Raw genomic sequence first — 14,704 nt, forward strand, 5'->3', positions numbered from 1 at the left:
TTGCGGACAAAGATAAAAACATTTCTCATTTAAGTAGATATTAATTAAAATAAGAACAGAGTTATTTTGGGAATATAATATCAGTTATTAAGAAAAAATCTTAATTCTGAAATAATATTTCGTTAAAAAATACAGGGTATTTTTCCAAACTATATTTAACTTTCGTGGAAGAACCTATAGACAAGATGAAATGGTTTCAGAATAATTGGCTATTCTTTTGTGTTTTTATATTATAGATAACTTTTGTTAGGAAAACATTATCTCGTCGAGAGCATCGGAAGAAAAGAAATGTTAGCTATTAATAGGTTCATCGGTTATCGATAGATTAATATAAAAATCTCCTTATTCTTCCTTGGCTAGCAGCCTACCTTCTTTTAACGATTATAAACATAATAGAAAAAAAGGGCGTGTACAGTGCCGAGCACGCATGTCAGAAGTAAAATTTCTTTAGCAAGATTTAAAGATATCAAAATCGTCGCCGTACTCCATAACGTGACGGTATTGACTGATTGCCATGACGCGACCTTGGAATTTTACTCTCAACGCGCCTAAAGTTTCACTTCAAAAGTCTCTCTTTTTATCTCTATAAAACATAGGTATATAAACTTACAGATTTTTATAGGTACGATTTCTAACGTTATCATTATTCTTTTGAGTGTTGTATGAATCATTATTTAAAGAAACATAATAAGTCTAAATAAATTGATAAATTAATAAGAAAATTCCCTCACGTTTTATTTTTAAGACTTATAAAATAATTACTTCTTCACAGATACTGGTCAACGTGTGTCTCCTAACATCAGCTGACAGAGGAAGCCTGTTTCTAGCCAAAGGGACACCCCCAAACAGATATTTGCAAGCCAAACTGTTCGATGTAACAAGAGACACAGGTATATATATATATATATAAGGTATAAAAGATATTTCAAACTAGCTTTCCACCCTCAGTCAAAGAAAAACCCACAAAGTTCCCGTTCCCGTGTGATTTCCGGGATAAAATCTATCCTATGTGATCCGTGATTGAGTAACAGACAGACAGACAGAGTTTCGCATTTATAATATTAGTATGGATAAGCTGCCAACAACGCCATCTAGTAACAAACGAAGTAGTTAAACTACTTTGCACAACTGTAATAGGGGATTACATATATTTATATATGGATTACATATGTTATTATATTTATGGATTACATATATTATTATATTTTTGACTATAAATTGTAGTAATCCTTTGTCCTGTGTGTAATAAATATCTTACTATACACTAATTCATTCGTCCCTACTAATTCATTTCTTTCATAAAAATATCTTCTGCCTGCATAATCTTTTTTTTTTGTAATATACTAGCTTACCGGTCGCGGCTTCGCCCGCCTGCGGCTTTTTGTCTAAAACCTAATAAATTATATACTAAAGCCTATGTAGTGTACCTACTAATATCTAGGTATGACAAATACCGATATTATGTAATAATCAGTATGTAGGTAACAGCTACTTCGAAGTTAGTTTTAAGATAGTTTCATGATTTCGCAAGTACTATTAGAATGAGTCATGTCTAATAAACACATGCTAAATGGAATTTGGATTTTAACAACTTACAGTCATAATACCTCTTTATGAGTGTCCTGTGCGAAAAGCTTCATTGTAGAAAACTCCAGAACGACTCGACCATTTCGGGTAATTTTTACGATTTTGATTTGAAAGTAACATACTTCATTTAATTAATTTAAGCAGACCGTAAGCGACAATTATGTAATTCACACTAATAATTTAATTGTTGTGTTATTTATCTTTTACTAGCCTTCCGCCTGCGGCTTCGCCCGCTTTGTCTAAAACATAATAAATTATACACTAAAACCTTCCTCTTGAATCACTCTATTTATTAAAAAAAAACCGCATCAAAATCTGTTGCGTAGTTTTAAAGATTTAAGCATATAAAGGGACATAGGGACAGAGAAAGCGACTTTGTTTTATACAATGTAGTGATATCCACACCACTCTTCTTAAACTTTAGATACACAATAATGATCTCCCATAAAACGCCGTACAATTGATTATATCATTACTCATTACTACCATACACATAAACAATAAATATTACTAATTACTAGCAATTCGTATTTCGTCTGTGTGGTCCCCGGCTCAGTTTTACGACATTTTGATGATTCATTGTCCATTGTGTGGCTTGAGATGTTAATGTATGGTATACCTACTGAAAGATAGAATTGAGGAAAATATTCTTATATATTACTAGCTGTGCCCCGTGGTTTTACCCGCAGTGCTCCGCTCCTGATGGTCTTAGCGTGATGATATATAAAGCCTTCCTCGATAAATGGGCTATTTTACACCGAAAAAAAATTTTCACATCGGACCAGTAGTTTCTGAGATTAGCGCGTTCAAACAAACACTTCAGCTTTATAATATTAGTATAGATTAGCTGCGCCGCGCGGTTTCACCCGCAGTACTCCACTCCTGTTGGTCTTAGCGTGATGATATATAGCCTTCCTCGATAAATGGGCTAACTTACACCGAAAGAATTTTTCCAATCGGACTAGTAGATCCGAATCAAACAAACAAACTCATCAGCTTTATAATATTAGTATAGATTAGTGGGAAGTATGAATGGGGTCGGGTCAGGATAATTGCTTAGCAATGCGGTTTTATTTCGGCAGTGGTTTGCGGTCGAAGAGGACTTTTGTTTGGAAAACAAACAATACAAATTACAATAGAATAAATAATAGATAAAAAGCAATTGTGTACTTGTTTAATGTATTTCGGATTAATGAAGACGTAAACTATGTTTATTTACAAACATGTATATAATACATTATTGCTATAAGGAGATAGTATATGTACATAATTACATACGTATTCAGATCGTTATCTACCAAAGTGCTTTGAATAGCATAGCAGTGATAACGCGTTGACTATAATATGTATGGAATAGTTTAATCAATCAACGATGTTCTAGTTATAGTAAAATAGCTTCTACATACGTATGTTGGTTATCACCATTAAATGAAATGGATTATTTTAATATAAAAGAGCTTGTGCGCCGAGCACACGTGTCAGAAGTGAAACTTCTTTGGCAAGATTCAAAGATTTTTTATCTCAATCTTTGGAAATCGTGGCCTTACTCCATGACGTGACGGTATTGCCATGACGTGACATTGAAATTTTAGTCTCAATGTGCCTAAATCAGTTTTAATTGTATCTTAAAAGCACAGTGAAAGAAAAACGTCGCGCTTGGCGACTCGTATCTTATTCCATATTTCACAAATATGAAATAACATTACCAATACTTTATATACACAATTTATTATCGAATAAAGAAAACAAACGGTTATTATCCCCAACTACTATTTATTTACATTTACCATTGACACAAATGGCATAGATATTTTTCTTTATTTAATGTAATTCTATTTTCATACTCGAAGCGCAAAGCCATCGAAATCCAGCCGACATAGATAATCCTTTTCTCGTAAGAAATATAATGTAGCAGGAAAAATAATACGTTAAAATGTAGGTCAAGCAGTCCTGTGTCAAATGAAAGACATTAATTTCAGTGGACGCTCCAGTTTCTATACAATTCCTATTAAAACAGAATGCCAGAAAGTTATTCTGTGCTAAGATTTCCAGTATCATTCTTCAGCTTGAGTTAAATGTTTGTTGATAGACTCGAGTTTATTTGTATAAGAAAGAGAGATTTTTTTTAATGGATGACACTTGCAATTCTAATTGGCGAGGTTATGGTTTACTCCAAGGTTTACTCATTAGCCTATAGTTATGATTATATCTCGATTAATGATTTAGATACAGGTCTTTATTCATAGCACACGTAAAATGTTCAGTATAGATATCTTTATGTGAGATTTTATGTATTTTTTTAAATTTCTTGGAGAAAATTCTTCTCTTATATAGGTACACATTTTAGTAATAATTAATGTGTAACATAGAATACATACCTACCTACCTTAAATAGAATGAATTTTGTATATTTATATTAAAAAAAGAGTGTGTGTACTTATGTACACGCGTAAGAAGTTATACTTCTTTGGCGTATGGAAAAAATACTAGAATATACAACTTGTAGTTATCAATTTTCATACCACCTAGAACTAACTTCATGATGTTAAATTTAGGTGTCGGTGTGCGCGCGCATCATAAAAATTCACTCTCATCATTTTTCTCCATCGCGCCAAAAGAAGTATAACTTCAAAAATAATTATAAAACATTCTATATACAATCCTAATAAATCATCATTGTGTAATATTCTACTAAAATATCCTCTATTATTTCAGAATTATATGACGCATTACGGATGGCGCGTACGCAAGAAATTAGAATACCGTTTGGCGTAGGGGTCGCAGGGTTGGCAGCTCAAACGAAACACCCCATCAATATTAGGAACGCGTACGCAGATCCACGGTTAGTAATATTTTAAATCTAATATAACAACAGAGAACAGTTTTCCATTATTTGTTTCTTCTCCCATTCGATTGATTGTAGGTATGTGAATTAAATTCATGCATAGATTCTGCTAACTGCTTGCTTATGAAATATACATCAGTGGTACTCTTTAAAAATGTATTAATTGTATTATTTTTTTTTATATTGATTAAAAGGATTCGTTATTATTTACTAACATTATTTTTTGAAATCTTTTACATGTTTTTACTTTCTGTTTAATTCACAATTCACACAGACAAATAAACATTTTATTGACATTGAATTCTACATCTAAAAATTAAACACTTATTTACTTTCATGTATTTAAAATTCCAGGTTTAACAGTGAAATTGACGTCAAGACTGGTTACAAAACGGAGCTAATTCTATGTATGCCGATCTGTAATTACGAGGGCGACGTTGTAGGCGTTGCACAGATAATAAATAAGACAGATGGTAAGTTCTTTTGAAAAAAATTAATCTTTATTCATTCTTTTAATAATCCTTTCAAATTATACGTAGCAAAGATTGCGTAAATAAATATTTGCTCACATTTTTTCGGCAGGCTCAAAAGAATTCTCACCTCGTGACGTAGAAGTCTTCAGGCGATATCTTACATTCTGCGGCATTGGTATTCAAAATGCGCAGCTCTTTGAATCGTCTGTACTCGAATATAAGAGGAATCAGATTCTACTGGCATTAGCTAGGAGTATATTTGAAGAACAGAGCAATTTGGAATGCCTTGTGACGAAAATAATGACGGAGGCACGAGAGTTACTGAAGTGTGAGAGATGCGCTGTATTTATACTGGATACGGATCACTGTGAATCGGTAACGAGTAGATTTATTTTTAAATCTTTGTTTTCAAAGAAGAACTACTGGTTCTTGATAATATTAAAATATTATTTCCCAATTGCGGGTTTATTGTGGCCTATTTTGATTAATAAACATGTGATAAAATATCTTCTGAATAGTAAAATATTTTTTTTTTACTTTATTTTGAATTCTGCATAGTGAAGTACCTATTAATTTTTTTTCACATTTAAGATGCCAAAACATTTCACTTTTTCTAACTACCCGCAGATAAAATTCTCCACTTTTATCTACTTTAAAATTAAATTATGTTATCCCTATTCCAGAGTCATCTAGAACGTATAGTTCAACGTCCAGGCGGTCGGAAAGGCCAGCCCGCACTACCACCTCCAGCGCCGACCAGATTCCATACATTGTTCGAGTTGGGCGCGCAACATTCTAGAACGACGCTCACACCGAGACATGATGCTACTTCAACTTTGGCGTCTATTGCCTTGGCTGTGAGTTCAAATTTGCTTAACTTTTTATGCAGGTTTGGGGAGCAAGAACGTAATGGTATATTTCAAAAAACAGGACGGAATAAATTGTTAGAGTTGGATAATTTTGAATGTACCCTCACATTGTTGGAAGTAGGAAATATAGAAAGATTGCCCATAGATTAATAATAGTAGCTTAGGTAAAGATTATTAAAAATCTAAGTCCCAGAATCATGCAAAAAATTTGTATAAATTAATAATTATTAACTAAAATAAACTATTTAGACCAAATCGACACACAAATTTGAAAAAATACCTAATCATCCGAATATGTCACGTAGCGTGCTTGAAAAATATAAAACAACACATCTTGTGATTAGTAAAAATTAATACTATTTGTTACCTTGGTGTCATTTTAAGCTATTGCATAGCTTCTATCGCGGGCCTCGAATCGAGAAATTCCGTAACGAAAAAACCTCACGCTCCCCACTCCGACGGGCGGAGGTGTGGCTTGAAGGCATAGCATGCAATAGCTTTACCGCGACAGTCCCCGAGAGCCACACGTCTTTTTTTTAATTCTACTTTATCCAAAAACTAATTGCAGGTAGCCCAATCAAACAAAGCGCTGAACATATCCGATGTGGACGAATGGAGGAGTGAAAATGGCATGACGAATAAGGAATGTGACGACGCTGCGAACGTCCGGACCATGCTGTGCATGCCCATTGTGAACGCGAATAAAGATGTTATTGGTGTTGCGCAGCTTATTAATAAGGTACCTATTTCTTTGATATACATTTTTGAAGTGAAACTTCTTTATCGGGGTTGGAATAAAATTTAGTGTAACATTTTTTCGTTACGCGTGACATTTTCCGTTACGCGCCATCTTTTTCTTATCCCTACCACGCGTGATTCGATGTATTTCTGTAAAGTTGCATATAGTTAATTATTTTTTGAAAAATAAGGTCATAAAGAAGTTTCACTTCTTACGTGTGTACACTAGTAGACACTTGTACACGCACACATTTTTTATTTTAATTTAAATGAGACCACACTTGAAGCACCAGCATTCAAATAAAAAAAATCATAAAAATCGATTCACCCAGTCGAAAGTTCTGAGATAACAAAGATGGAGAAAAAAGTCGAAATATTTATTCCATATTAATATGGAATTTGAAATAAAATAAACCTACCTTCATTTTTCCAAGTTTTTTACACATACTGATTTAACAATTTATAAGTAAACTGAGATTTATTTTTTGATACCCTCATAGGGGGCCCGTGTCCCAGCAGTGGGAACGTATATGGGCTGATGATGATGATACTTAGATCTATTTTAGAAAAAAAAAACTTATTATTCGTAGGTATTGCTCAAATATTTAAATACTTTAATTTACATATTAAATTACTATTTTCAGGAGAACGGATCACAATTCACAGATGGCGATATTTCGATATTCGAAGCGTTTGCCATTTTCTGTGGTCTCGGAATTCATAACACACAAATGTATGAAAACGCTTGTAAACTCATGGCTAAGCAAAAGGTAAGACACTCTAAATATGAATGCATAAATTACCTTCCTACCTAGTAAATGTTAGCTAGATAGGAAAAATAGGACAAAATCTGTACCAAACGCATACTGTTTATCATGTATATCTTCCTTGTTGTCGTTTGATTATTATTGTAACTTTATATGTAGTTTTAGTAGTGCTATCCGCGAGGAGGGTCAGTGATCTGTACAGACCGGTCGGTCTTTCACAGACCTATTTCAGACTCTAGTCCTTCACAACGAAAATACTACACGTAATACTTAGTTCCTTTGTGATATTTTAAGTTGTGAAGGCAAATAAATGAACTTTTTATTATTTATTTATTCATTGGCAAAAAATATTGCGTATATCAACTGTTTATATGAAAACTGGACAGGCCTCAAATATGTATAACACTTAAAAAATTTTCAATACATAACAGTTAATTTATGATATAGATAAAATTTAAAAAATTCTCCTTAATCTTAACTTAAATTATTTATTTGTTACCTTCCAGGTGGCATTAGAATGTCTATCATATCACGCAACTGCATCCGCTGAAGACACAGCCAAGCTATGTCAGGATATCATACCTTCGGCAGAAACGTATAATCTATATAGCTTTAAATTTCACGGTAAGTTACGACAAAGTACGAATTTATTTTGAAAATAGGATATCCAAACTTTCCAAATTCTTACATTCATAAATACTTTTAAGTTTACACGAATAAAATAATTTTGAGTTTGATTTTGAAAAATTGGTCCGTGATTGTAGATCGGCGATCAAGATCATTTGATATCTTCCAGATAATTTATTTACTTCACAATTAAAAGTAATATGTTGTTTTAAATTAATATGAGCATGAAATAAAAAAAAAAAACCATTCTTACCTTATTATATACTCCGCTGTGAATTATTCGAACTCATGTAAAATTATTGAATTATTTCAGACTTCGATCTCGCAGACGAAGACACGTGTCGAGCGACTCTACGCATGTTCCTACAATGCAATCTGGTTGAGAAATTCCACATACCTTATGACGTAAGATATTTTCAATTTTCTCAAGAATATAATAATATACTTTTGCTCTGTTTCACTTAAAACTCTGATTGTTTTTACCGGTACCTACTGAATTACGTTCTTTTTTTGCTGTATATTTTATATATTTTTATCTCATATTTACATCTTATCAAAATAATGTTTCGACTTCCTTTAATCTTTATTTTACTTCACTTACATAGCCAGGTATTTCAGGGACGTATATTAAAATGTCTAATTTTAAACAAACATGTATTTCAGGTCCTCTGTCGTTGGATTCTAAGCGTGAAAAAGAACTACCGACCCGTAAAATACCACAATTGGAGACATGCCCTCAACGTAGCACAAACAATGTTCGCAATGTTAAAAACAGGCAAAATGGAGAGATTCATGTCCGATCTAGAGATCCTTGGTCTTCTAGTAGCTTGTCTATGCCACGATTTAGACCATAGAGGAACGAATAATGCGTTTCAAACGAAAACAGAGAGCCCTTTGGCGATTTTGTACTCGACTTCTACAATGGAACATCACCATTTCGATCAGTGTGTTATGATTTTGAACAGTGAAAGCAATAATATCTTTCAGGTAAGTCTACTGGGAACTAATCACAGACATACTATATACAACTAAACCGTCTGCTCGAAGAAAAATTCCTATTATAGAGTAGGCAGAGTTTTGCTTCGGACAATTATAGAACGTAAATTTTAACTAATATAATTACAATTTGAATATAACTGTAGTTCCAGGCTATGAATACTAATAAAATCTATGGAAAAAAACGTTCGCTAAAATCTTTTGCACAAACATTAGACAACATTTACAAGTTTTTTTGAAGTGAAACTTCTTTAACGGGGTTGGAAAAAAATTTAGTGTAACATTTTTTCGTTACGCGTGACATTTTTCCGTTATGCGCCATCTTTTTATTATCCCTACCACGCGTGATTCGAGGTATTACTGTATAGTTGCATATAGTAAATTATTTTTTAAAAAATAAGGTCATAAAGAAGTTTTACTTCTTACGTGTGTACACTAGTACACGCACACATTTTTTTTTAATTTACCGCGTCTATAATATTTATAATATTTTCTTCCAGGCTCTCTCACCTGTCGATTACAAGACAGTAATGCGTGTGGTGGAAACGGCGATCCTCTCAACAGATCTAGCGATGTACTTCAAGAAGAAATCAAAGTTCCTAGAATTGGTCGACAATGGAGAATTTGATTGGCAGAGTCCGGAGAAAAAGGAGTGTGAGTTAAAAAGCAACTCCTCTTTGACAATATACATCCATTTATGTTTTTATAAGTAATCAGACATAACACATTTTACCCAAATAGGTACAAGAAGTAATTTGTGAGTGTAACAAGACCGATTTTCCGTCTTATATGTTACTGACATTAAAAAAATCTGTTTCATTTTATCTCGAGTTCGTAAAACGCTTGTTATTGTAAAAGCTAAAAAACATTGCTTGTTATTTTTCACCCAATAGGATTAATGATCTTTTATGTTATCCTGCACAGTCTCAACCGAGGTTTGACATCCAAAATCATGAAAATATGGCTACAAATTAATAAATAGATTTAAAAAAAATTCCAGTGCTATGCGGCATGATGATGACAGCATGTGACGTATCAGCGATCGCCAAACCCTGGGAAGTACAACACAAAGTAGCTAAATTAGTAGCAGATGAGTTCTTCGATCAAGGAGACTTGGAGAAGTTGCAGCTAAATCAGCAACCTATAGCTATGATGGATAGGTAAGTGTAGGTAGTATTTATAAAATTAGGTTGTATTGGCGTATTTTTCCTGTTTTTCGTTGCTACAGATTAATATGCATAGTGTTGATTAAAGTTGAGGTGTGATCAGTATTGAAAACCAAACATCTTTATGCTCTAAATTCTGCCTTGAATCGATTATCCAAAAATATTTAATTATTATGTCTAACATAAATTTACTGTATTCATTTTATAAGTAGAACACATACGTACAACAAACATCACTCATAATTATACTCGAAAATTATCTGAAACAAAACTCTGCCCACGAGTCTCCTAATGCGCAAAGATTAGACTTTTAACATAACTATCACGAAATAAGCTCTTAATTTCAAAAAATGTTTTATTAAGCGAATATTATTGTTTAAAGTACGTCACCACAAACACATTTTTACTACGAAATACAATTCCAGAGAGAAAAAAGACGAGCTACCACAGATGCAAGTGGGTTTCATCGACATGATCTGCCTTCCTCTATACAAAGTCCTCTCGGACACGTTTCCATGGATACAGCCGCTATACACCGGCACTATGGAGAACCGCCAGCGCTGGCAGGACCTCGCTGAGAAGGTGGAGATGGGACTCACTTGGATAGACCATGATACTATTGATAAACCGATCGAGGAGTTCACCAGTGAGTATATTGTAGACATGTTGCTGAAATAAATCGACTTTTTCGTATGAATAAGCTTAAAAACTAACCAATAGATAACATTGTTCGTTCGCCATTTTCCCTTCATCAAATTATCGTACGTGTGTTTGGTAATAACAATAAAAGTAATTTCTTGAAATATTCAATAGCTTTTATGATTTCTGTCATGAGTAGTTAACTGAATTATTCGAGAATCAGAATAAAGATTACTATTTACTTGCATAAATTTTTAATGAGTTTAGCTAATAGGAAGAGTTTGTTTCTTCATTTAAATAATCAAGAATGGTGTTTTTGATCGTTTCTCTTAAGATAACGTGCAACTGCAATAGAACTTGAGATAACTCAATTTTCACAAAAATCATTATTATCTACTTAAATGCCACTGTAAATGGCAAAATTTAAATGCCTTTTTTATTAATTTTTTTTTTCATTTTAGCTTCCAACGACGTAATTAAAGACGTGGAATTCACACTACAGACACTAAACTGTCAACGACCGGTCTCTGATACTATGGCACTTGTAAAGCCGATAAAAACTCCCTTCCACTCGCTAAGGAGGGGGAAAACGAGCAGCGTCACAGTCAGGTCTTCGAGGAGTAAGCTTACTAGGTAAATTTGCTTATACGTTTTATTTATTTCAAGCACATAATGGTAGTTTTATTGTTTATTATAATAATATAATTTGTAGTTTTGATTCTTAGTTAAATAATTTAATATGATTAGTCGTAGTTTAACATAATAATATTCAAATGAAAAGCACTAAATATGTGGGTACTTTTCATGGCCATTATTAAAATATATAAAACTAAATAGTTGTTGCCGAATATTTTTGAACGAATTATGTACCTACATAATTGCTTATTTTTGTTTTTATTCATAGTGACTAACATTCATTAAATGAAAATCAATAAACAACGTATTTCTAGTAACCATTAAATGTAGCCTCAACTAATAGCATCTATTTCTCGTAACCCCTACATACAAAACTTCAACCCTATAACATACTATCTGTACCCCGCGGTTTCACCCGCATTGTTCCGCTCCTGTTGGTCTTAGGGTGATGATATATAGCCTATAGCCTTCCTCGATAAATGGGCTATCTAACACCGAAAGAATTTTTCAAATCTGACCAATACATCCTGAGATTAGCGCGTTCAAACAAACTCTTCAGCTTCATAATATCTATACTAATATTATAAAGCTGAAGAGTTTGTTTGTTTGAACGCGCTAATCTCGGGAACTACCGATCCGATTTGAAAAATTATTTCGGTGTTAGATAGCCTATTTATCGGGGAAGGTTAAAGGCTATATATCATCACGCTACGACCAACAGGGGTGGAGCCACGGGGGTGAAACCGCGTGGAGCAGCTAGTCAGTATATATTATAGATTCATTGAAAAGCAGACCTTATAACCGATATAATAAGAGTGAGATTAAAGTTTCTTCCAGGTCTCTCTACGCGGGCGGCAGCGGCAGCGCTCCAACAGCGAGGGCGACCGCCAGCCCGCCGCGCTCCCCGCTACACCACACGCACCAGGCGCACAAACATAAGGGACGGTGAGTATCATTTAAAATGATCTTTCGTGACTATTTGTGGTATTAAGTTGCTTGTTTTGCACGTCGAAGCACTCACAACACTTATACAGTACGCTTGAACACGCAAATAGTCACAAAGAATAATATAAAGTGCCTTACATGTCTGCATAACTATGCTTAAGGGGCTGACAAGACCAAATTTACCAGTGATTGCGCTCTCCTTTACTCCCATACAATTGGACAGTGTGCGATAACGAGAGCGCAATATCACTGTTACTTAGCGGGGCCAGGTCGTAGTAGAAAATATGTAATAAGAAAAAATGTGGTTTAAGGAAAAGTGTGGGTCATATGCGAAAACTGACTCGTTAGAGTTTCAGGTATAAATATATTGACTTCGTGTTTTAAATTGCAGACCCGTAAGTCAAAAAATAAAGACATAGAATCGTTTAATGATGATTTTAAGACCAATCTTTGCAATTATTTTCTATCGAGCCGATTTCGTCCAATTATGTATCGAGTCCGTCCACGGTCTTCGAAGTATGATGAATATTAACATATATTTTTTTTGATGGGCTAGAAAGGGCTAGAATAAATATTTTCTTAAAAAACTGCTCAAATAACTTCAATTTGGTGTCACACACGTCACAACGTTAGAAACTGTACCAATGGATAACTGATCATATCTGATTTTTGTTTGATAGGAGCGTGAGTTACACTTCTATATTTATTCGAAACTCCATAACATACGGTTGACTGTTAGCACATAATAAATTAAAAGAGATAGCGAAGTAGTAGTAAGAAGGCCGTGCCCTTTTGTAAAGCCTCCACAGGCACTACAGAAAAGTACACAAAAGAAAAAAAAAAAACTTTTTCCCTCAGAAAGCGGGAAGTGAGTGAACATTAAAGTGACTGTTTTTAATCAGAAAAAGATGCTGTAAAAGAAGGCATGCTTCTAGCTGCGAATGTCATTAATTGTGCCTGTATATATGTTAATTTTAGCTTTGAGGATATTTTTTAATTGTTCGATTTGAAATTACAAATAGATCAGGGTTTTTCTTTGATTCCACCGTTTTGATTAATATCCTATTGCTTGTTCCAGGTTATGCCATATGTTGTGACGAAGTTTAAATTGGTGAGCTTCTTTAAATAATTATATTCTTATAACAAATCACTACATAGTATAAAACAAAGTCGCTTACTCTGTCCCTATGTTCCTATGTCCCTTTGTATGCTTAAATCTTTTAAACTACGCAACGGATTTTGATGCGGTTTTTTTTTAATAGATAGAGTGATTCAAGAGGAAGGTTTTAGTATATAATTTATTAGGTTTTAGACAAAGCGGGCGAAGCCGCGAGCGGTAAGCTAGTAATTAATATACTGTTACTGTAATGTTAATAATTATTTTTCAGGGGCAGTCAGAGCAGCTCAGACAAAAAGGACATTATGAAGCCGTCCCAATCGATCGACTAACTTCGAATGTGACGTCATTCAGCTCTTACTAGCTCATGAAAGCAAGCTTGGAAATTTAATAATTACTTTCAGTGTAATATGATACTTATGCCAAAGAAGATAAAGCTCGTTTTTATGAGATTGTAACAAACTTTTTCTCGGTTCAATTCTGATGCGAATTGACTTCAATGAAACAGTGTTTACTATGTATTTGTTCAAAAAAATAATTTGTTATGATAAAAATACAGTAATCATTGCAATGGTGGCAGTTTTAAAATTTCACAACTTTAAGACACTCGGGTGTTAAATTTTTGTATTTAGAGTACTAATAACCCCTAAACGTTCCTAGAGTATTTTAACTTTGGCCTAATAAAGATAACTTATTATTATTATTTGGAGTATGGTCACCTCTAAAATTCAACATTAAAACCAAGTATTAAACAGAATTGAGACAACTAAATATAATACATAGTAAACATTATTTCATAAATTTGATAAACAACTTCCAACGTCCTTTTGGCGTTAATCTTTCCTGTAACTATATAGTTAAATGTATTTATAGACTGTGATCTAGTGTTACTTCGTTCTATAACTTTGTAAATAATGTCATTTCTATTGTTGGTGTTTAGATGTGTCATTTATCGTAAGCTCTTGGACTATGGACTATGGTAAATTAAAAAATTATATTTCCAAAAATAATCATTATCTAATAAATAAAATTCTCGTGTCACAGTTTTCGTTGACATATTCCTCCGAAACGGCTGGACCGATTCTCATGAAATTTTCTGTGCATATCGGGTAAGTCTGAGAATCGGCCAACATCTATTTTTCATATGTACAACGGGCGAAGCCGGGACGGACCGCTAGTAATATATATAAATATCCATTTAAACAATTTGAAAAAAACACAGTTCACTTTGATATTAAATTTTTGTTCTTTTTTTCTCCGTTGTTTTTTTTCGTGCTTCAAAAGCAAAAGTATCACAAA

At 33.5% G+C, this 14,704-nt stretch overlaps 1 protein-coding gene across 1 annotated transcript in view; it reads left to right on the forward strand.

The window, feature by feature from the left end:
• Positions 1 to 14,023, forward strand: part of LOC123702712 (cGMP-specific 3',5'-cyclic phosphodiesterase-like) — a 67,626-nt gene extending 53,603 nt beyond the window's left edge. Inside the window, exons 4-20 of the mRNA XM_045650497.1 lie at positions 773 to 890; positions 4,303 to 4,429; positions 4,787 to 4,905; positions 5,015 to 5,280; positions 5,589 to 5,762; positions 6,343 to 6,513; positions 7,157 to 7,282; positions 7,786 to 7,903; positions 8,220 to 8,311; positions 8,570 to 8,893; positions 9,403 to 9,556; positions 9,903 to 10,062; positions 10,494 to 10,714; positions 11,169 to 11,340; positions 12,181 to 12,288; positions 13,367 to 13,399; positions 13,677 to 14,023. Coding sequence (XP_045506453.1) covers positions 773 to 890; positions 4,303 to 4,429; positions 4,787 to 4,905; positions 5,015 to 5,280; positions 5,589 to 5,762; positions 6,343 to 6,513; positions 7,157 to 7,282; positions 7,786 to 7,903; positions 8,220 to 8,311; positions 8,570 to 8,893; positions 9,403 to 9,556; positions 9,903 to 10,062; positions 10,494 to 10,714; positions 11,169 to 11,340; positions 12,181 to 12,288; positions 13,367 to 13,385 — 2,469 coding nt within the window. The 3' untranslated portion in view covers positions 13,386 to 13,399; positions 13,677 to 14,023. The remainder of the gene's footprint in view (positions 1 to 772; positions 891 to 4,302; positions 4,430 to 4,786; positions 4,906 to 5,014; positions 5,281 to 5,588; positions 5,763 to 6,342; positions 6,514 to 7,156; positions 7,283 to 7,785; positions 7,904 to 8,219; positions 8,312 to 8,569; positions 8,894 to 9,402; positions 9,557 to 9,902; positions 10,063 to 10,493; positions 10,715 to 11,168; positions 11,341 to 12,180; positions 12,289 to 13,366; positions 13,400 to 13,676) is intronic.
• Positions 14,024 to 14,704: the final 681 nt, after the last annotated feature.

The sequence above is a fragment of the Colias croceus genome, chromosome 24 (genome assembly GCF_905220415.1).
Source record: "Colias croceus chromosome 24, ilColCroc2.1".
NCBI lineage: Eukaryota > Metazoa > Arthropoda > Insecta > Lepidoptera > Pieridae > Colias > Colias croceus.